Consider the following 23,385-nt stretch of genomic DNA (forward strand, 5'->3'; position numbering starts at 1 on the left):
CATAATTTAAACAAAATAAAACTCATCAAAACCGTCTTTGTTTGACGTTACAACAATCAACACCTCCGATTTGAGAGTTTGAAAGAGAGACCTAACAAGTAACAAATATAAATAAAAGAAGCAACTGTATACTCATAAACTGGCAATTTGGACCCTTTTTGGACTTTTGCAGGTTTAACCATGACTAAAAGACCTTTCTATACCATAAAACAATATTATATATATAATATATATTTTAATTTTAAGTGAATTCATTCTCAATATTAACTAAGGTTGTAAAATGTTAAGTTGTTTATTAGGGATGCTCCGATCGATTGGCCTCCGATCGTTATCGGCCGATATTCACTCTCTGCCGATCGATCGGTGCTCTCTATAAAGGCCGATCAGGAGAGCCGATCAGGAGAGCCGATCACATGACGTAAAATACATGACACTTTTCTCTGTGCGCGGCAAAACAAGCTCGCCAAAATGGCTTCACCAGTCTGGCAGTATTTTAAGGTGTCCGAAAAAGACAATAAAATAGCGGTATGCAACGTGTGTGAAGCAGAAATCCTGCAGCTCCGCCCGCTGTGACGGACCGGTGAGCGGAGCAAAACACACAAGAGTTAGACCTAACACTTAGCTATTTTATCTAAGCTTGTTATATATTTATAACAAGCTAAACTAGTTATAAATATGTGTATTCTTCACTCACGGAGCGTCCACACAGCAGCGTTAAAAAATTCTTGGAGGTGGGCGTATCTGAAGCTTGGGGATTTTTTGCGAGCAACGCGACCAACAACCAATCACATAAATCTCCCGCCCCCGACATACAAAGCAAAAAAGCCCGAAGTAAACTGGATATAAACTCCCCAAACAGGCGAAAACCTACCACTGTCTCTGCCACCTCCCTCCATGCCTGGCTCCTCCGGTTTGTATCCCGGTAGGTAAATAGGGACTGGTCATAAAGCACCGGGTGATTCCCTACCGCTATAATTAATTTCTCCTCCATTTTTTGGAATATGAGGAAATGACCTGCGGTATGTCTCTCCCAGCATACACGCGGTTTGATTGGCTAGCGCTTGAACTGTTAGATTTGCATAAACGGGATTTGATTGGCTGGCGCTTCCACCTCAGCTTCAAAAGTTGAACATTGCTCAACTTTTGAATCCTGAAAATCCTGAAAATCTCCGCTCTGCTTCCCACAATGCAGTTCGGCGAAAAGTGAGGCAAAGTGACGTCACCCCATTCAAAGTGAATGGGCAGAAGCGCTGGAAGATTTTTTTAACGCTGCTGTGTGGACGGGCCGTCATTACTGGATCAGCGAGCTGCATGAGATACTGACAGGCTGTCAGGAGAGAGAGAGAGAGGGAGAGAGAGGGAGAGAGAGGGAGAGAGAGGAAAAGAGAGCGCTTCCGCTCATTTCTCCCGTGTTATTATCCAAAGTTAATGTAAACTTGAATAATGTACTTCATTTGAATGTAACAATTATATTGTTGGTTGTTTGTTGAAGCGCATCATGTATTGAAAAATGTATCTGAACTTTTCGATCCGTTACGATTATAAACTGAAGCAATATAAAAATGAGCCTTTAACTTTAAATGGAAGATCCCCATAGCCCCCACCCACCCTATGATCGGATCGGCGATCGGCCCCAAAATTCCCGATCGGAGCATCCCTATTGTTTAGTTAGTTCCCAGGGCTGATTAAGGAAACATTCCAAATTGTAAGGTTGTTGACAAGCATATACAGTACATAAATACACATTAATGAAAACGTTTCCAATAAGAGAATACTGAAAAAACATTTGCCTAAGTTCAAACAGGTCAATTCTGTAAAATAATGAAGAAAAATGATTATACTAATAAGCAGATTATACAAATAATTGTAAAAAGAAGGAATAATTCATGAAATCGCAGTGAGCAAGATGTCACTATGCAGTTAGTGAGCACTGGTTGTACTGGAAAGCTCCCTCTGTGATTATATTTCATTCTGTGATTAAATGTAATTCTATGAATATAAATGACACATTTAGGGATGACTGCTCTGAATACATCAAGTGAAATGTAGGACAGATGTTCTGCATTATCACTGTAACACAGTTTTTTCAAAGAACACCGTTAAGGCAGAACATGCTTCTTATGGTAAAATATAGCATTTCTTTGTCCCACATACCGCACATACACCCCCTCCTCCCAATATGGTAGGGGTTTGCTCAAGGCTCCACATAAATTAAAGTGACAAGCTCTTGTCTAGGTGCTCCCTCCGTCTCTGTTTTACAAGAGTTTATTTTTCTTTCCCCTACCATGGAAACACACCGGCATGCTGCTGTGCTCCTATTGGAAGATCTTCATCTGTGGCCAACTAAACACTCTCCTTTAGACACTTTTCAGATTCAAATATTGCTGTTGTTAGGCTGAACCCCCCCTGAGGAGACATTTCAGGTTCCCAGAGATGAATAGAAATGAAGCTCTCAATGTAGGGTGTTATGTGTGATGGGAATATTCTCCACTCCACTCTTAAACATCCCAGTTTTGCAATTTTGTTTGGTTGAGGAACTCTTGGTTTTTATTGTTACTCTTTCATGCTTTTAATTAATCAAATTTAAAAAATCATGCAAAATGGCCCATTTCAGAATCATTCACATTATATTATTGGATACAAGTTATTGGTGTCTTTATGTGTTACTAACTTTATTTCAATATTTGGGCTCATACCATTTTCTTAATTTAAAGTTTGATGATTATTTTTGTAGTTGATATATGTTATGTATAGGGTTGGGTATAATTTGGATCTTAACAATTCCGGTTCCTACATCAGTTCTGCTTACCGATTTCTTATTTCTTTCTATCTTGGATTTTAGTATGAGAGGGTAACAGTAAGTCAAATGCCCATATAGAAACATATTTATGAAAACCTTACATTTATATGAATATTTATGGATCTTTAGGGCAAGGTCCCTGTCCTGGCAACTTTTATGAATCCGGCCATAGTGCCAAGACAAAACAAAGTGAATCGGTTTGCTTAGCGCCACCCCTCCCAGAGCGAGCACACAGTTCGCTGGTACAGATGAGCAGAACCCAAATAAAACAATTTCTTTGGGTATCCGGTGTTGGGCAGTTCGTATCAGTTCTTACTCGGAACAGAGTTTCAATTCTCAATCCTAGTTTTGTTAAGTCATGTATACCATCTCATCTTGGGCGTCTAAAATCCCCATCGCTCATGGCAGTCGGTGAACGTCACGCTTCAGCTCACCTAGCCGTGAAAGGGAAGACAAAATGCAGAAGACGTCAGCTGTGTGGAAACACTCTTACTGAATGATGACACAACAGAGGCAGTGAGGCAAATATGTCATTTTCAAATGTCCTGCCATGTCGCACAACAAGCCTGACAAACCACCTGAACGCTGTCAGTAGTACGCTCATAGATGAAGGGATTTGAAGTTGTTCCCATGGTGCTCCCCACTGCTCAGGATGACATTAATTCAATTTCCTTTTAATGTATGCAATAACTTTGAAATAACAATAAATGGATATATATCCTAAATTATGAATATGTTTGGATTCAGAGCCTATTATAATGAGCTATGATGTAGGTCTAATTTATTCATAATAAAACTAATTGTCACAAGCTGTTGTGTAAAAAAAGTGTAATCTCAAGGTGTCTGGTTAGACAAAATAATTCATATGCAAACAGTTTAACACACACCAAACCACTTGAAAAAATGTGTTCCGTTTTATTCTAGTAAAAAATAAATTGTGCGGAAGCTTCAACTTTCCACTTTTAAGTAAAGCCAAAGCTCCTGGGACCTATAATCAATACATTAATTTCAATTTTGATGGGGCGATTCTATTTTAACCGCGATTAGCGATACAGGGAGAGAAGACGGAGAGGAGAGTGTTAGCGGCAGACAGGGAGAGACAAATAATTAAAGTGGACTGTGAGAACAGAGCTTTTAACCCTGAGTGGACGGACTCATTCATGTTCATCCTGCCCACTGGGAGCACAGAACCAGTGTGTCTCATTTGTTCAGAGACCGTGGTGCTCATTAAAAGTGCCAAAACGCCACTATGAGACAAAACACAAAGTGTTTGACCAAACATTCCCTCTCAAGTCAGAACTGAGGTCACAAAAAATAAGCAGTCTCAGAGCTAAAACTAAATATCGTTCCAGGGCAGGCTAACCGAGGCTAACCGATGAGCACCTGCATGTGTGTATGAGAATGGCCCTGACACCATTTCAGCCCAGATTTAAACTCCTGGCAGGACAAGCTCGAGCTCAATTCTCCAAGTGAGTGAGGGACTGCAATATAAGAGGGAAAGAAAGAGAAACTTTAAAACTGGGTTCAATTGTTATGATGTGTAAAGACTGATATTGTTCTATAATCAGCTGAAACTGTTAAGTCATGATGTGAAACGGTTAACAAAGAAAAAGGGAAACTCAAGCTGCTGCTACACTTTATTTTAGAGAGCTTCAGAGCTTCACTGTTTCTCGTTTTATTATAAAAAATAAAACGAGAAACAGTGAAATCTAGCTGGTTAATTTCAGCTAACTTTATGCAAGCGGTAACATCAGCAGTGTGCAAAAAAGCACACGTCCGATCGTCCGGGACGTGTTATTTATAATATCAGACAAATTACATCTTTCCATTGACGTGTCCGACGGACAAGTGACCTTTTTCTTCCATAAATGTTAGTTTCGGTTCTGCTTGTCGATTCCTAAGGAAATGCATCTCGTCACTTTCTGTACTGTTAGATGGGGCGGGCGGGACGTGTAGCACAGTGGCAGGCTTGGGAAGCAAAACTCTGTTCCGAGTAAGAACAAATAACAATTGTCCGGTCCCGGGAATAATAAGAGTTGTGAGGACAGGAGGCGGAGGCCGAGCCCCGCGGACCGCAGCTCTCTCTCCCTCTGCTCCGTATCAGCTGATCGTTGCATGGTGCAGCTCAGCGTCTCTCTCTCTCTCTCTCTCTTTCTACACACAGCGGCTCCGCTGCCCGTTTAACAGCCTCATGTTCTTTCTCCAACACGTAATGAAGGTTATTAAGCATTTTAGCTCCTTTGTTGTTAATATTGACCACCATTTCCTTTATGATGTAAAGCAGCCTCCCTGTCTGTGTCCTCGCGCTGTCCTCACATCCCCGGACCCCCAGACTCGGAGGAGCACAGGGATGTCAGTATTGTTTATGAAGCAGGGTATAGAAAGTACATTATTGAAATGAAAATACTATTTACTTTTACAAACAGTGAGTAGCTGGGCAGCTGCAGCATGTGTGTTGCAGGACATGTGTTGGACAGACAGAGTGTGTGGTTGGACTCTGTCTCACAGGCAGGTTGCAGTGTGACATCAGAGAAGACTGGGACTCAGCACGATAGATTCAAACACAGAGACGAGACAAGAAGAGAGAAACAGTCGGAGTCATTTCAAATGGCGTGCTCCAAAAAGAGAAAGGTAGACAGCGAAAACAGAGCATTTAATGGCATTCTCTCTTACTGGACCTCTTTGAAATGCAATTGAATGCCCCTGCATTATAGCAACAACAACAACAATAATAATAATAATAGCAATAATAATTGGGAGGGGGGGCGCGGCTGTTCTTATGTTCTCTGAGGGGAGGCTCACCTTCCCACACTTTGAAAACCCCTACTCTACTGTATCTGTAGACATATATAATGTACTATTATACAATATTGATAGTAGGTAGAAGTATGGAATATTGACTCCTGCACATTGCTTTCCATCTCTCCTTGTCTGAAACGAACAGAAATTGGTGTATTATGTAAACTCTACGCTTCAGGTGTAACTGATCACCTTCAGGCTAAGCAGTGCTTTGTGTACCTCTGGTCACAAGAGGGCACTACAACCTGTCCTCACAAAGAGGACATCATCTCCACTTCTGTCACTTTCCCTTCACTGCGCTTGACACCGCTGTGAGACATTCCTGCTGTCACACAACAGAGAGGACGCTGCTGCAGTGCAACACGTTTCTCTTCCTGCTTCTGGGCTCCGAGGACAGTTGTTGGAACAGACAGATGTTGCAGCTGTTTTCACAAGGGCTATATTGCTAGAGGTGTGTTTGTGTTTTGTTCTAGTGTGTGTGTGTGTGTGTAGGACAACAAGACTGTTTTCTGTCCCCCCCCTAAACAAATGCACAGTGTTTCTTCTCCACATGAATGTGCGGTGCAGGTTGCTCGGGGACAGACGGAGTGCATGGATGCATTGTGGTTTGTCACATTAACACTCGCTCTCTTCACGTGCCTTAAGGTCTAACTTCCTAACTGCTGTGTGTTTACCCTGTGCACTGTTTGCTGTTTGTTACCATTAACCAGATCATTTTCTTGCAGTGTAATGACCCATACTGATGACAGTAGACATATGTTACTGCTGACAGTTTTATTTTGGATCTCCACTTTTCAGGCAGCCATTGCTTTTTTCATGTTGTCCTATCTCTGAAAATGAATTTTCAAAGGCTAAAAATCTACTGATGTTTAAAACTTATCATAATAAACAATTGGTAGACGTAACCTTTTTTTTTTTTGCTTTTATGCAGCTGCTTTCATTTCAAAATATTTTTCTAGAACTGTTTTTTAACTCTCCTGAGAGAAATATTTATTTATATTTTGTATGTATATTTTCTTTATAACAGTAATCTGATTATGTCCAACCTGAGTTTAGAAAACCAAGTCTTTGTAAACAGCATTTTATAAAACATCTTCCTAAAGGTTGAGTAGCTGCCTATATTCATGTCACATGATCTCAGTTGTTCTCACACACACCCATCTCACCACGATGCCTCTATAGTTATTGCCTTGCTTGAATTGTTGACCATCATGTCATTATGATTTCATTTTTGGGCCTAAATATATATGAATTGCCTTTATTGTCGTGTCATCTGTCTGAGGAAGACAGGCTTCCTGATCACTGTGCAGTGCATGCAAAATATCAGCTTTTTTCATTTAAAACTGAAAGTCTGCATTTTATTTTGATTAAAAAAAACAGGCTACCTGGAAAGTAAGAAGGTCTACACACTTGGATAAATCCTGCATTTTATCATATGATATAATGGCGTCTCGTAATCATGAGTAGCTGTTGCACTGCTTACTCCTTCACGTTCTACCCCCCACTCTCTAACCCTCCCACCCTGACAATCTGCTGCAGGTCGCGAGAAGAGAAAGGGTCCCATGATCTCTGCCGGTGATGCCGAGTTCCCGCGGGATTACCACACCCTGGCTGCCGGCGGGGGCCGCGGGGTCCGGCGGTTCCCCGACAACACCAACGGGGGTTTCACGTCATCCTCGTTGGACCGCCGGCACAACTCCATAGCCGCCAAGAGCCTGGAGGCCCTGAACAGCATCCACAAGGCAGATATCGAGCGCCAGCGGGACGCCCTCATGGATCTGCAGAAGAACAAGTTCTCCAACAGCCCGGGCAGCCTGTCGCAGGGCTCCGCCCCCGCAGGACGACAGGTATTTCACAACAAACACACCTTATTAGCCGCCAGTAAGAAGCAGAAAAACAAAGAATGCTTTCATCCTGCTAACAGGGTTATCATTTGAATTGCACCAATGGTCGTCAACTCAGTTAAAAAAAAAATCCTTTTAAAGGTCACCTATTATGCAAAATGCACTTTTTGATGTCTTTTATATATAAATGTGTCCCCGGTGTGTAAGGAGACTCACAAAGTGTCAGAAAATAAAACCCTCTCTCTTTTCCTCCTTACCCACATCTCTAAAAACGGGGGTACAACGGAGCTGATCCAGATTTGCTGCGGTCATGACATAAGATCGGAAATGCATGACGTGTTTTGGACGTAAAATGATCTTCGTTTACATTAGCAAGCATCGCTAACACTCAGAGCTAACGCTGGAGAGAATATGTGTAAAAAAGCCAGATATAAAAGGTACTGTCTTTGTGGTAAACACGCGAGAGAGAAAGCGTTTGGGCTCCAAACTGTTTCAGAAATAATGATTGATGTGGTTTGGAACATAATATGGCGTTTAATCACGGCAGCGATTAGCTGAGTTTCTGCCGGTAGAGTCGACACCCTTCTCTTCACAGAGCTCACTGCTTGCATGTGGACGCTCCAAAGGGGGCGTGGCCAACAGCAGCTCGGTTACATTTAAAGCTACTGACCCAGAATCAGCACTTTTGTAATAGAGCTGAAATAGAGGGGTATGAGGCATGCTACAATGTGTGATCTGTTTGGTATTTTGAGCAAAACACTTCAGAGACATGTTTTGTATAGATATGGCCCTATAATATATTGTTCAAATATAGTATAATATGGGACCTTTAAAAGTTACATTGCCAACTGGTCAAATATAGTAATGTAGCAGGCAATTTGGCTTTGAGATTAGATTTGGCATGCCATAAACACGCCAATTATAAGGTTGTAGTGTGGAAGTGGAAACAAGTGGAAACTCTGCTCTTGGCATTTGCTCCATGAGTCCTTCACCACTATTATAGAAGAACAAAGTAACAGGATTATCAGGAAAACAAGATTAAGTGCTAGGGTGGAGATCATATTTGTGAAGGTTTTGCAATTATATAATGAATAAATACCAAGATATAGTTTGATTTTGACAAACCTGAATAACATTTGGAAGCTACCTAATGTTATATTACTATTACAACATATTGTATCAACACCAACAACAATTATTGTCTCCTAAACTACTACACCTTTTTAAAAGAAGACATTTTGTAAATTGCTGCCTGTAATTTACTGCAGATCCACATTTCTATATAATAACACATGTATAATAATAACAACGTAGCCTTCAGGGAGAGGGGCATCATATCTCTGAGTGCTTCCTTTTTCCCCCCATGTGAACATTTTCTTCCTTGGAGATAATAACAGCACATTGGTGGGCATTTTGTGGCGAGAATCCTCTGGGGCTTAAGATGTTCGCAGTGGAGACTTTTTTATGATCACCTTGCAGGGGCAGTAACGGACCATTTTTTAGTGGTTATTATCGGAAAAAGTCAACGATAGAATATTGAGACAAGGATTTAAGTGAGAGAACGTGAAATATTGAACTCAGCGCTCCATCAAATCCCTCTCCTGTCTCTCTCTCCTCTTCATAGTCTCTGTTTCATTCCTCCATCAATCACCACATGCTCTGACGTTATACCTGACACAGATGGGCTGAACACAAGCTGCAGCTTTTCTCCCTGCACAGCTTCAAGGAGCAGCTCAGCATTCTGTGTGCTCTCTGTCTGAGACTCTGTTAGGAGGATTGATGTCAATATCATGTCTTCTCTGTGTAAAGTACAGAGCTAGAGGCTGGACAAAGCAGCCATGAACAATATTGTTTTTGTTGTTTCTTTCTAAAGAGCCCATTGAGTGAAAAGAATCATGTCTAAAGTTGGGTATTTACTTTATCTCTGTACTACCATTATATAATACCGTCACTTCAAGGTTAACTTTAAGGATATATAGTAAATGCTAATGGAACATTCTTTAAATAAACCTTGGCATTCTGGTTCTAGTTTTAAAAAATATTTAAATGTGTTTAAGCAGAGACAAACGACCCAACTCTTGTTAGGCTTCAAAATTCAGTTTAAACGCCTCCATTGGACTCCTTTGTTTACATCCGCAACCTAACTATGTTACACTCGTGCTTTTATTGGCTAGCGCTCCAACACAATTTACGTGATAGTCTAGAGGACGGGACATCTTTAAGTAGTTGACCAATCACAACGGAGCTGCCCAGCTAACCAACCAGAGCAGATTGGGCTCTTGTTTCAGACAGAGGGGGAAAAGATGTATAAGAACAATAAAACACTTTTTTAACATTCAAACATGTCACAGTAGAGACACAAAATACTAATATGAACCTGAAAATTCATACAATAATACTAAAGATATTCTAGGCTTATTTTGAAAACATCAAATGAGATTCAAACTTATTATTGCGTCAATTAAGAGCATTAGAGTTGGTTAGTTTGATCTTCTTCTCACTTATGACAGAGCCAGGCTAGCTGTTTCCCTAGCCCCCAGCTTTTATGCTAAACTAAGCTAATCCTGCTCTGTATTTACCACACCATTTGATATCAATATTCTTATCTAACTCTCCTAGAGGAAGCAAATCAATTCCCACAAACGTTGAGCTACTCCTTTAAGTGTGCTCTCATTCTCCAAGCCTCCGTCAGCTTCTGTCCATCACGTCTCCGTCTACTCGCATCATCTCACATCTCCTCCTTCCTCTCCACCCACTCTTTGCTCTTTCATGTGCTGTGCCCAAAGCCCCACCATCTATCTCCTGAGGAAAAAGGTGGTCTGACAGGGGGAGAGAGAGAGAGAGAGATGGAGAAACAGGTGGAGTCTGCTGTCGTCATGGCAACCCACCGGTTTCCCATATAAGGAAACTGAGTGATATCATATGGCTGGCAATGCCGAGGCTCTGGAAGGAGGCACAGGCTGTACTGAGTGAGAGGCGACAGCGGCAGGGGAGAGACAGAGTGGAGGGAAAGAGGGAGGCTGTTCTATCGCTTGAGTCAGGGGCGAGAGAGGGTGACGGCTAGAGAGATAGAGAGGTGGGGAGAAAGAGGGGAAGGCACAGGAAGAGGAGGAGGAGGAGCAGGAAGAGATGCTAACTGCCTCTGAGGCGATACTACGGGTACCAGTGAGGGGGGACTCCGGCAGATCCTCAGGGCGCGGGAAAGACACAGAGCCGCAGTGAGAAGAAAAAAAAACAAAAAAGATGGAGCGAGGGGAGGAGGAAGAGGGAGGCGTGTGGAGCGGGAGGATGCGCCAGGCGGACGACATGCTCATTAAGTAGCCACGGTAACTCAATCAAACCCCGTCTTTGCATGCTCAACTGAGACGTTTCAGTGGCGCTGCCATGGCTGTGTGACGCTTGCACTGCTACATAAATGATGACGGAGTGTGTGTGTGTGTGTGTGTGTGTGTGTGTGTGTGTGTGTGTGTGTGTGTGTGTGTGTGTGTGTGTGTGTGTGTGTGTGTGTGTGTGTGTGTGTGTGTGTGTGTGTGTGTGTGTGTGTGTGTGTGTGTGTGTGTGTGTGTGTGTGTGTGTGTGTCTTCTTAATGTGTGTAGTGGCTTGTGTTAACTTATCCTCGGCTCCTTTTCTATATGATGTGAGTGCATGACAAAATGTGTGTGTGTTCCCATAGCTGGCAGGTGATGACCAGGTGTGTCTGTGCTGCTGCAGTGACGTATCTGCATGTATGTGAAGGCTGTGTGCATAATCACAAAAAAATGTGTGTTGCACTTGTGTGTGTGAGTGCACATGTGTTGGTGTGTGTGTTTGGGGCTTGAGAAGGGAAGAAAAGAGGGTGGGTACAAAGATGGCTACTTGGCATGCAGGTCAGGCATGCATGTGTCTCTGCTCATCTCTGTCTCTCTGCTTCCTCGCGCCTCATCGTCTCTCTGAGCGCCGGCCGTCACTGAGCATATGTGCGCTTTGGGATTTCAGCTCAAGTGATTGAGAAATATAGCAGGCAGTAATCACTGAGTCACTGTGCATAGGGGGCCTGTTTGCGTTAGATGAGACAGGGTTTATGTTCCCAAAAGTGTCCGCTTGTTGGTGCATTAAATTATTTGTGGAGTGACTCGGCGGTAGATTTGGCCATTTCCAATTTAAGGTGAATGGACCAGTAGAAATAGTGATTAGTTCCTGTGAATGGCAAGATGTATATTAGGGGTTATAACCCAACGGGTGCTCGGCCATCAGCTGTTGGTTTGATTCTGTGAGGAGGCTGATGATACCAATGCACATTTGTCATTATGAAGCCACCACATGGAGGTTCTTCAAAGTTTAAAACATCAGCTGGAGGTGACAGGGGTTGTTAGCACTATGTCATTAGAAATTATCCTTGACAGCAATATTATTCTTTTATATAATTTATATTACATTAATGCATAATGTGAAGTTGGGAAGTGATTTATTGATTGCAGATTTATTATTAGAGCTTTCTGTAAGCAGTTGCTTAAACGCCAACTACTATCTAGTCCAGTCTAGTCAACTACTTAATTGTATTATTTTTTTATTCTAATAACATATTTTAATGAACAAGTCCCAAATCGCAATGTGTATACATAGCTCTAGCTGCCAAGTAAATATTTGGGTAGTCTTGTTCTGTATATAACAAATATTTGCAAAAAATCACAAACACATTTACAATTGCATTGATTGCACGGACAGGGGTGTCCCCATTAGACTGACCCCTTCAGAAAATACCAGTAATAAAAGCATAATGAAGTCGACTAATGGCGCTGGATTCCAACAAATGCTACAGATGAATTAATGGGATTAATAGATGAAATAACTAATTGATGATCTTTATTAGTTTAAAATGCAAACACACACACTAAAACAGACCATGTAGTCAAGGTCAGGTCTATTGATTTCCATTCAAGAGTAGTGCATTCATGTTTCTAGAAAATCATGAATTCAAAAACAAATACAATTCTTTGGGTGGTTGTAATAACCAGAAAAGCAAATTATAAATACATTTAGCGAACCATCATTGTGGCATATCTTGAAAGCAGTAAAGGTGATCCTAGGTGTAGCCTAATACTTGTTTTCAATAATTCACTACATGATTACATTGGTGAGGCATGCTCAGTTAGATATGCATGTATTAAGCTAAGTTAGCCATTGTTATTCGTACATATACATTTAGGGCTATTCATGATGCCCAACCCCAACCCCACCACTCCTATTCATCACTGAATAGTTAAACAGTTGAACATTAAACTTGGATAACATATCTTTCCAAACCTTTCCATGACTTTTCAAGGTGGCATTTTCAATTTCCATTTCCTTACAATCTAGCTACAGAAAAGTGATAAGCAACAACATGTGTACTCGCTGAATGCAAAGTCCTGCACGATTATGGCTAAAATGATTATTACAATCATTTTGATATAGGCATCATGATTATTTTGACCACTCCCAGTGCTGATAGGTAGAGAGTGTATGTGACGTAGCCCATATGGTAGGGGTGTAGTGTGATAGGGAGAGAGCTATGGGAGATAGCGGGAGCAGCAAAAAGCCAAAGCAAGTCTCATGCTGGCCGCTTAATAAATGTAGGAGACAAGTTATACTCGCAAAGCCCTTGTTGGAAACCCTATAATTAAAATGTTTGAGATTAGAGATTAGAACACATTTTTTCCTCCCACAAAGGACCAAAAACTGCTGTTCATCAGTTTAAAACGGATACCAAAAACAAAACAAATCAAAATGAGTCTCTGAGGTTTGAGCAAGCCAACTTCCCTTTGGTATAAATTAGTTTGCTATGACGTCCTTGCCGAAAGGCTTTCTGTAGCACTTACCAGAGTTTAGCTTCTAGAAAACAGGTCATGTGATCAGTTTAATTTCCACATTAATGACCCTCACCAGCAAGCTCCTTCAGATGTCCTGCATGCAAACATCGTATGACAGAACGTTTTCAATAAGAACTTGCCGTCTCACATTCAAGTGAATATCCCTAAGCACATTACTTTTCCACTGGCTGACCATTACTGTGACTGGCTGTGTGGTAAAGACCTGTTTAAGGCAGATCATGCATGGCTCATTTGTTTTTACTGGAGTTAAGCTCCAATGCACTTGCTGTAAAAAGACTGTATGCAATCACATCACCCCCAAACAAAAGACTAGCAAAGACCACGTCTTCTGCAGATACATATAAACCATAGTTTATATAATTGTTTTCATAATAGCATTTGTAAATAAGTCGGAATGAATCCAATAGATATGAGTGGAAGTTACACACAAAGCATTTTTTGCTGATGTAGTTCTATGAGGATCAACTGCACTATAAATATATATGAATAAATAGTATTTAAAGGACAAAGGAATACAATTGAACAGAGTGTACTACATGCTTCCTGTAATTCTCTGGATGGCTTCAGATCAGGTAGGATTTGTGGTTTTGGTCAGCACGTTTGGATTGATGCCTACAAACCACACGGAGCTCTGAAATCTGGGTCACAGCAGCCCACAGGCCTGTTCTTTCTTTCACAAACACTCTTTTTATACCCTTCAACTCCATTTTCAACATGAGTGAGACGGATTTCAAAAGTTTGCAACTGAGATTTTAGGAGAGAAAATATTTGGGTTTCAGGCAGCTCCCTGAACAGCTGCTCAAACATGAATTAAGTTCTACCTACACCTTAGTTTAATTAATAAGGGAAACGTTTGCATCCAAAGCTCTCACAGCATATGTGGTGCAATTACGACTCACAGAAAACTAAAATTATATATTAATTGGAGGTTAAGTTAAGGCAAAGTGCAAATCAGTATTTGAATTAATGCAGTGACTGTTACATTGTTATTAATAGGGTGTTTTGAAAGTTATTTGTAGACTTCTGTGTGCCACATGGCCACTAAAGAGGTGCTGAAAGGGAAAAAGCTAGCTTGCAGATATTAGTATGTGTACGCATATGGAAGAGTGTCATTACTCACATCTGTCAAAACAAAATGATGCTTCTCTTTCTTCTGCTGAAAGATTCTCTAAACCTAATTCCTATGCCTCCGCACGACAGCCAAGGTCGTAGGCATTATGTTTTCTGATTGTTTGTCCCTCGGCACGTCTTGTAAACACGATATCTCAGGTATCTGGCAAAAAATGTCCACTTAGAACCAAGAATAAACTGATTAAAATGTAGTCGTAGGTCACTGTAACCTAATGTCTGTCCCATTCCGATCAGTCGATATCTCAGGAGCGCAACTAGGGAATTTGGTGGTCAAAGACCTCACCAAAATTAGTATTGGATAAGTGAAGTAATTTTGGTCAGATATGGATGCACTTGACTTAAATCTGAGATCAGACATTGCTAAAAGTCAAATTGGCAGTGATGAGGTTGGTTTAGTTTGGTACATCCAATCACTGTAAAGAGCAATCAGTTTTCAAACACAAGTACAAGCCAAAAAACAGCTCGCAAGTTCTGTTCACACCTGGAGAACAGTGAAAGCCCTGTAAAAAACATTGAGACAAAGAATAATATTCAGAGAAGCCAGCATGTTGGCGTGAAGCCAGATCCAAACATCGCCCAGAAGCTCAGTGTGTGCCATCATGTGTGATTAATTGATGGGTTTTAAGATGACTGTTGCCTCTTCTCTGCAGGCAGAAGATTTGAATAAATACAGACTGTTATTGGTCGATACCATGCCTCTTTAAATAGATCATGAAGTTATTATTGGACCTTCAATAATGAGTGTGAACAGCTGTTGATGAGAACCTTTAACTACAGAATCAGAATGTTAAACCAGTGTCTGTTGTCATTGCTGTGTATTATTTTCAAACATTATCAAACACAACACCAAGAGCCACACTGGAAACAAGACTTGAACTTTATTTAAGTTGATGACTTAACAGATCTGAATCTATAATTGCTTTATTCTAATGGAACAATCAGAGATCACAAATCTCAGCCAGTTTTTGTAGCAGTCGACTGCTCCCACTTTGGTTCAGGGTCAGATTTAATTAAGTGTGCAAATACCAGTATTGGATGGATTGCAATCACATTGAAACAGAGAGACATGTTCCCTTCAGGAACCGTTGTAATAGCCTTTGTGGTCTCTTTTTATCTAGCAACTTCATCAGCAAAAATGTTTGATTTACCCAACATGTTTGACTTAATAGTCCTTCCCATCAGCCTTACTGTACTTTCTTTTGTTCTTCTCAGCTAATGTTAGCATTCTAACAAGTTACGCTTAGATGATCACATGATAAATAATGTCCTTGCTAGGGTGGATGTATATTAATAGGCAAATGGTATTTTGCTTAGGAAGCACCGTGCATGCCCTTGAGCTGCATCCACATGATAGGTGGTAAAACGGTTCTGCTCTATGAAATATTCCATTGAAGTCCGAGAAAATTAGTTAGGAAAATACATATGATGGCCTTTTTTGACTGACCACAGCCTCAGTCTTTTTTTGATGGGTATGGATCTGCATTCAAATGCTGGTCACAATCTATTTCTCAAGTTCAGAAATGCAAAAAAAATATATATATATTTACAATATTATAAAACTGTTCAGAGGTTTTTGAGATGTTCTGCTATGTAAATATATTGGGCTATACACATAACTTCAATGCCACAGAAAACCAATAAAAGTTAAATATCTGAGATGCCACCCCAGCACGTGCACTCTGCTCTGCATCAGCCAAACGGCTCGCTGCACCCGCACTACGAGGGGGACCCAAGTTCCCATCAGCAAAAACAAGTCGGTTTGCTATCCTGGCTCCAAAATGGTGGAATGAGCTCCCCATTGACATCAGGACAGCAGAAAGCTTACACATCTTCCGGCGCAGACTAAAAACTCATCTCTTTCGACTCCACTTCGAGCGATAGAATTACTATTAAAGCACTTATATACTAATAAAGGACTGGCTTTTCTAAAGCCAGTTGAGTAGCACTTGAAATGTTTTGGTTCTATGAAACCTGATGTACTTATATGATTCTGTTTTCTTCAAGTTTGTATCTTCTTGGTCGAATGCACTTATTGTAAGTCACTTTGGATAAAAGCGCCAGCTAAATGCAATGTAATGTAAAAAAATGTAATGAGATCAGAAAAATGGTAGTCACTACAAGGTCACTTCTCTTTGAATTCAACCATTCAACTCTGTTATACCTTTTCCTTTTCACCGGAGTCTTGAAAAGTCTGAATCAAGAACTGAAAGACCTTGTGCTTATATCCATTTACTCAATCAACACATTCAACACTTACCAGTCCATGATAATGAATGGCAGTTAGTTCAGGAACTAGCGTTGCCTTTTTAAACATTGCACATTCCATTCAGGTATAAATCAAAGAATCTTGTGTCGGTAGAATATCAGTCATGATGACCAAAACTGTAGCATATCTAACGTGTTCCAAGCTTTAATGGTGTATGCAGAACTATTAAAAGGTCCTTTTGTACTAGTTATAAGCCTTACCCTCCCCTATAGTTTGTCTATTAACCACAGTCAATGATTGATAGTTACTGGAAATCTGTTTCTAAAGAGCGTCAGGATGCCTCAAGGGTACATTCATATCACAATAAGTTATGAGAAGATTATTGATAATTGATGCAGGGGAAAGATGTGTGCAAAAACCTTCTGGTCACGACAGAGAAAAGGCGCCATCTTCTCGCTGGAGGCTGATCAAATTTCCACTGCATGATTTACTTATCAAGCACCACTGCTCCTGTTGCTATTTGCAGGAAAATACTATAGGTCTGGTATTATTCTATGTTTTGTCGACAAGTTCCACAAAAAGACCAACACCAACAATGAATGTGTGCAAAGCCTGATGACTCTTCTTTTTCTCTGCCATAGAGCTCCATTTCCCCCAAACTATTAAAACACATAATTAAGCCACACTGCTGCATTGGGTTACATGTTCCTTTATTACCATCAACGTACATACTATGTTTTATGTTGACTCAATTTCACAATTCCTGAACCTGTTACCACAACTGCTCCAAAATTGGATTCATCCACTACAGGAAATAGTCCCCACAAAAAGCTCTTTTCATTCTGTTTGAGTCATTAATTTATTAAAGAGAAGAGTGACCGGCTGTTTTAGGAAATGACTGAGCTTATTTAAACAAAAATGTAACTTAACATTTGGGACCAGTTTTTAAATAGTTATATCTTCACCTTGAAGATTTGAACTTGGGGATAAGAGTCAGGATGCCAATATTGAGAGACGGACTAAAATGTCTTAAAATAAGATTTTGAGACATAAACGATATATAGCATTGTCGCCATCCTTGAATGTAAGATCTATGCAAACGAGGAATTGGAGCAGAATGATGGCGGAAATTATCCAAAGTCTACCTGTGATATGTTTGTTGAGTCAATTCGGAACCAAACAAACCATGAAAAGCAGTCCCAAACATATACAGTATTCGGATAGGGTTGCCAAAATACAATTGATCACAAAGTGTACACTAGTCGATTAGCATATTCATTATAATGCATGAACTGTATGTCACGGACGAGCAGACATGCAGCCGCTGTGTCTTAAGGAATCAGAGGAACGTTGACCTCCTCTCAGATAAAGCGAATATGGCAGCTTCTTAATCCAGTGTGTGCATTGCTTTAATCCTGCTGCTGGGTCCGCGCCAGACTACTCTGCATCTCTGGAGAGCGATGGGTAGAGTTTAGGAGCTACATCATTAGTGTGTGTGAAGTCACTGTAAACATTTGATTAATTGCTGAGAAGCAATTACAAGCAATTAAAGTCCTATTATGATGGCAGTGAAGGACAACGCAAGTTAATCTGGCTATCATCACAATAATTAGCCCATCATTTTCTCCCCAAGCCTAATGTATAAGAAAATGGATACATTTTTTTGGCTATGGTTGAGACATTTTAGGGGGCGTACCGCACTCGCTGCATGGAGAAAATGTCCCGTTTAACCTTTATTAGTCACACTTTGTGGTATCACGTGCATATCTTTCCCATGGGAACGGAGTGACAAAGCATTTTTTCTCAGTACCGGTTTTCCCCAGCCGGTGATCTTTTGTAGTGTTTTGCAGTTTAACACATGAGAAAATGTCTCACACTAAATCCTTTTCCTCCTTCTTCTCCCCTCCCTGTCCCTTTTCTGTCTCCTTGGCTCTTTGGTTTTCTTCTGCCCCCCCTAGCAACAACCAAACTACTGGAGCTTCAAGGTCAGTGCCAATATTGTGTTTGTGTTTCAGTGTAAATCTGTCCCTCTGTGTGGATTTGTCTCTAACTTCTCATTGTGTCTTTGCATGCCTGCTTGCCTTTTCTCCACCGCTTTCAGTCTTGGTCACATGTTGGCACACACTTTTGTTTTGAACTCTCTCTTGTACCGAATGCTAGGGCATTTCTGTATCAGGAAGTAAACAGAATTCTTGCCTTGAAATGGACTTTGATTGGTGGCTCATAAGTGCTTTGTTTGAATTAAGCCATGCTCTATATATTGCTGTCCTTTTATGTGAATGTGTGGTGTAGTTGAGACTTTGAAAAAACGAGTTAGAGTTTAGTTCTGTCCTCCTGCTTCCAACATTCTCTGTTTATAAAGGCCCGTAACGTCCTGTTTGTATGTAGGTAAAGAATTTATTGAATAGTCAAATAAATGTTCTGTCTTCTCCTAGCCCCTTTTTTTTACTTCAATGGAAAACGTCATTACTGTAAGTCAATCCTCAGGCTTTATCTCCTCTCCTTTGTTAGGGTAGTCCTGTGTAACCTGTGATAAAGAGATAAGAAAAGAAGCATTGAAGCACTTTTTAACAGCATTAAGGTTAATCAATAAGATCTTATCATGGCTGCCACTTCGATATTTCTAGGTAATTTCAGTCATTTAGGAACTTTCCGATGACAAAGAGACTATGGGGTTGCAGCTTTAATCTACATCCTTGTTTAATAGATGTCATATATAAAGTTATCTTCTCCAACATGATATAGATGGGACAGAAATGTCACTTTACTATTGATTGGTTGACAACATTTTCCTAATAAGGTGTCAAACCACTTGATTCAGACTGCAATATCTCAACATGTATGCAGTGGATCATCTTTACGTTTTGTACAGACATTGGTCCCCAGAGGTTGTGGTCTAATGTCTTTGGTAACTTCTCATCTTATCCTCTATTGCCACCAGCAGGTCAACGTTTTCATTTATCCTGTGAAATATCTCAAAATCGACTTGATTGTTTGGATAGGACATTCATGTTCCCAGGGGCTAAAATCGAATGGATTCTGTAATAGGACAGTTAATTAAAAGTGAAATATTTCAACATCTATTGGATTCATCGCCATAAAATGTGCTTCACACATTCATTTCCCTTTTGGGACTTTCTGTGTCATGCATTCGAGCGCCAAAGATGCTGCATGTGCTTAGTGTGCATCATGCACATTGTTGTTATTTATCACAATTCAAGCGCAGCCTGTACAGTATGGGTGAGGTTGCTCTTAATGTGCCTCTCTTGCAAGTTTGACTGCTTCCTTGCCTCTGGGCCGTTACACCTGGGTTATTATTTGATTAGCTGCAAGAGAGCTTCTGAGCAGTCCCAAGAGTGGAAATGGAGACAGCTGTGAAAGTGCAATGTGGTGAAAGATTATTCATGGTTTCTTATTTCTTAAGATAATATTAATGCGATCTGTACTGTATTACCGCGTTTACCTAGTGACAGATGGGATTATTGTCTCCATGAGAGATTTTTTAACCCACGCTGTTAGAAACACATGATTGGCCTCCAGGAATGTTTGAACCACTCGGTTGCTTCTGAAAGTGTGCCCACACTGAATGCTCACATCAAAATGATACTTCGTGGAGTCAGATATCTTTACCAAGCACTGGCCAGGTTGGGATGTAAATGGTGTGAAATTGAACAACTTGTTTTGAAATTGGAGCCATCAGTGGCCTTCAGTCGCTGCCAGCTTCATGCTATTTCTCTTTTTATATCGTAGCCACCACCGACTGGTTTCAAGTAACTGTGGAACTTAACTCTCATTGTTCTTTTTTATAAAAATGCAAAGACTAATTGTAGAGAGATGAAGCCAGAAGTGTTAATTTATGAACTCAGCTCAAAGTGCTGGCGAAGTGGACTCATTAAGGGGAAGCTTAATAAAAGTGAGAAAATAATCCTAGGAGTAACAGCAAAAATAAGTTCTCCCATGTGGTAAAAGTATAATGAGCTCATGTGAATACTTTTAGGGGCCGGTTCACTTAATTCACGGAAATAAAAACCAACCGTTTGCTGTATCAGCCATGCAGAACATTTTGGATTCATACACCTAGGTTATGGTTTGTGGACTATCAGGGTTTTTTTTAACATTGTTTCAGATAAACAAACTGCTGGTGTTATACAAAAAAACATTACCTTCATTGTGTTTTGGCTGGATCATTAGAGAAGACAAATCATGCGTGTGATTTCGAGCTTAAATTCAAAAGTCAGTGTTTCCCTCTGAGCTTGGCAAACTAATGCTATAATGCATTATGAGTTCCACCTCAGACTTGGATACATTATGCTCATTGAACAGAGCATTTTGACCCCTTACTTTAATGTAGGCTGCGGGAAATTGTACTGCTATGCATATGCTAACCTAAGCAGTTACTGCAGCTTACAGCATCCTATCCATAAAATGAGTCTCTTTGCATACTTACTGTATTGCTGAACCAGCGAATATGCACTCTGCTAAAGGATTTTCTGAAATACAACAAAAGATAAGCTGCTGCTTTCGAATTAATTAAAACATCAATATTTTATAGCTATTGAACAGTCTGAATGTTTAAAATGTTAACGGGTAACACTGACATTCTGTTGCATTGTGTGACATGTTCTTTCATTACCATGAAAACACACACGCACACACACACACACACACACACACACACACACACACACACACACACACACACACACACACACACACACACACACACACACACTGTGATTTACCTCTCTTAAGGCAACAAAATGCTGAACAAATGCAAACACACACTTTTAAAAAGTGTAATAAGTATATGAAAAATCTAGATATTGCAACTAGAGTTGTTCCAATATCATATGGATATACTCCTGCCCCTGTTTGGATGTGATTGTAAGGCCTAACTCGGGTTAATCCCTTTGTAAACACTAGTAAATGCATACAGAGAATGAATGCCAGATAACTTTCTTATATTGCCTAGTTTTTGATCAGTCATATTTGAAAAATAATGTCCCGCTAACATGGCACTTACACTTTATGCAGCATCCAGGGAAACACACCAGGAAATCCTCTTCACTCTGTCCGCCCTTCATGCCTCACAGGGCGGACTCCTGAGCTATTTTGAATCGAGAATCGTTTTGAATCGCGAATTGATTGTGAATCGAATCGTGACCCCAAGAAATGGAATGGAATGGAATCGTGCACCCCTAGTAATGACATCACTATGTAACACTGCCACTTATATTGGCTAGCTGTCCAACAAATTGGACATGATAGGCTAAGGGGCGGGACATCTCTAAGCGGTTGACCAATCTCAACAGAGCTGGCCAGCTAACCAATCAGAGCAGACTGGGCTCTGGTTTCAGACAGAGGGTGAAAAGAGGTGCTGCAGCACAGGCAGTATGAGAAAAATAAAGAGCTTTTTGAACATTAAAGCATGGAGACATTTCACAGGAGAGACACAAAATACTAATATGAACCTGGCATGGCATTATAGGGCCCCTTTAAAAATCTTATGTATCTTATGAGCTTAAGACTGAGAGTCGGGAAGTATTGACAGATGGACCAACACATTGTTGGTGTTTTCATTTCAATTGTTAAGACAGATAAAGAATAACAACTGACGATACTGATGCCAGCCCTGTGCTCAGTACTGAGAGTATTATTTTTAATCATGATGTGCTTTATTACATAACCACACCCTCTGTCATTTTGTCATTTGCATAATCTTTCCATATTACTGGTCCCTTGTGTTCCTCTTCGTCATGTACAGTACAGCAGCAGCTCACTCCGTACATTTCCCTCCTCTGTTCAGCTCGTGACGAACACACATGCTGGTTTTTTTTTCTCCGATCCCCCCCTATTTGTTACTGGTCGCCAGCTCATACAGGATTGGTTATCGCTCCCCTTCCTCTTGGGGAGTCGGGGGTGTTTCTTCTCCTATTCTGATGCAAGAGAATCCCCTGCAGCAGTGCAACGCTGTGCGGGTGCAGTGTGTGTGTGTGTGTGTGTGTGTGTGTGTGTGTGTGTGTGTGTGTGTGTGTGTGTGTGTGTGTGTGTGTGTGTGTGTGTGTGTGTGGTGTGTGTGTGTGTGTGTGTGTGTGTGTGTGTGTGTGTGTGTGTGTGTGTGTGTGTGTGTGTGTGTGTGTGTGTGTGTGTGTGTGTGTGTGTGTGTGTGTGTGTGTGTGTGTGTGTGTGTGTGTGTGTGTGTGTGTTTAATATTCCCCCACTGCTCCCCTTTGATGTTCCATTGGTTTGCCAGCTCACTTAGTGCACACACAAGCATGGGGAGATACACCCACTGCAAACAGCACATCATACATTAGCAAACAACTACGTTATGTGAGATATGAGCACACACATTTTCATGGACGTGCAGTGGTGTTGGGAAGCGTGAATATGGATGTTCAAACAGCACAGGGAGAGGGGATCGACAGGGTGTCCATATTTAGAGAGAACATGGATTCTGCCACTGTCAGAAACACAATAGAGCAGAGTGCTGCATAATTCCCCCCTTTTCTTTGCACCCAGCCTCACTTTTACAAATATTAATTCCCCATTTTGTATCTCTTGTGCTCTCGTAATTCTGTCTGAATCAGCCAAAGTAATCACAGCCCATTGTCATCTCTCCATGCCTCGGTGTTGAATTCAGAGGAACGTACCACACTGTGGGTTTCAGACAGTGACAGGGGATCCATAGTTGTTCATCAACCGTCTTCATGAAGCCTATTTTTCTTCTGCTTGTTAAAGTAACTACAGAGACA

The 23,385-nt window shown here is 40.8% G+C and overlaps 1 protein-coding gene across 1 annotated transcript in view; it reads left to right on the forward strand.

The window, feature by feature from the left end:
• The first annotated feature begins 7,161 nt into the window (after window positions 1–7,161).
• zgc:114120 (uncharacterized protein LOC619267 homolog) overlaps window positions 7,162–23,385 on the forward strand; it is a 60,145-nt gene continuing 43,921 nt past the window's right edge. Inside the window, 2 exon segments of the mRNA XM_034118798.1 lie at window positions 7,162–7,446; window positions 18,589–18,615. Coding sequence (XP_033974689.1) covers window positions 7,162–7,446; window positions 18,589–18,615 — 312 coding nt within the window.

Source organism: Trematomus bernacchii, unplaced genomic scaffold (genome assembly GCF_902827165.1).
Source record: "Trematomus bernacchii unplaced genomic scaffold, fTreBer1.1, whole genome shotgun sequence".
Taxonomy (NCBI): domain Eukaryota; kingdom Metazoa; phylum Chordata; class Actinopteri; order Perciformes; family Nototheniidae; genus Trematomus; species Trematomus bernacchii.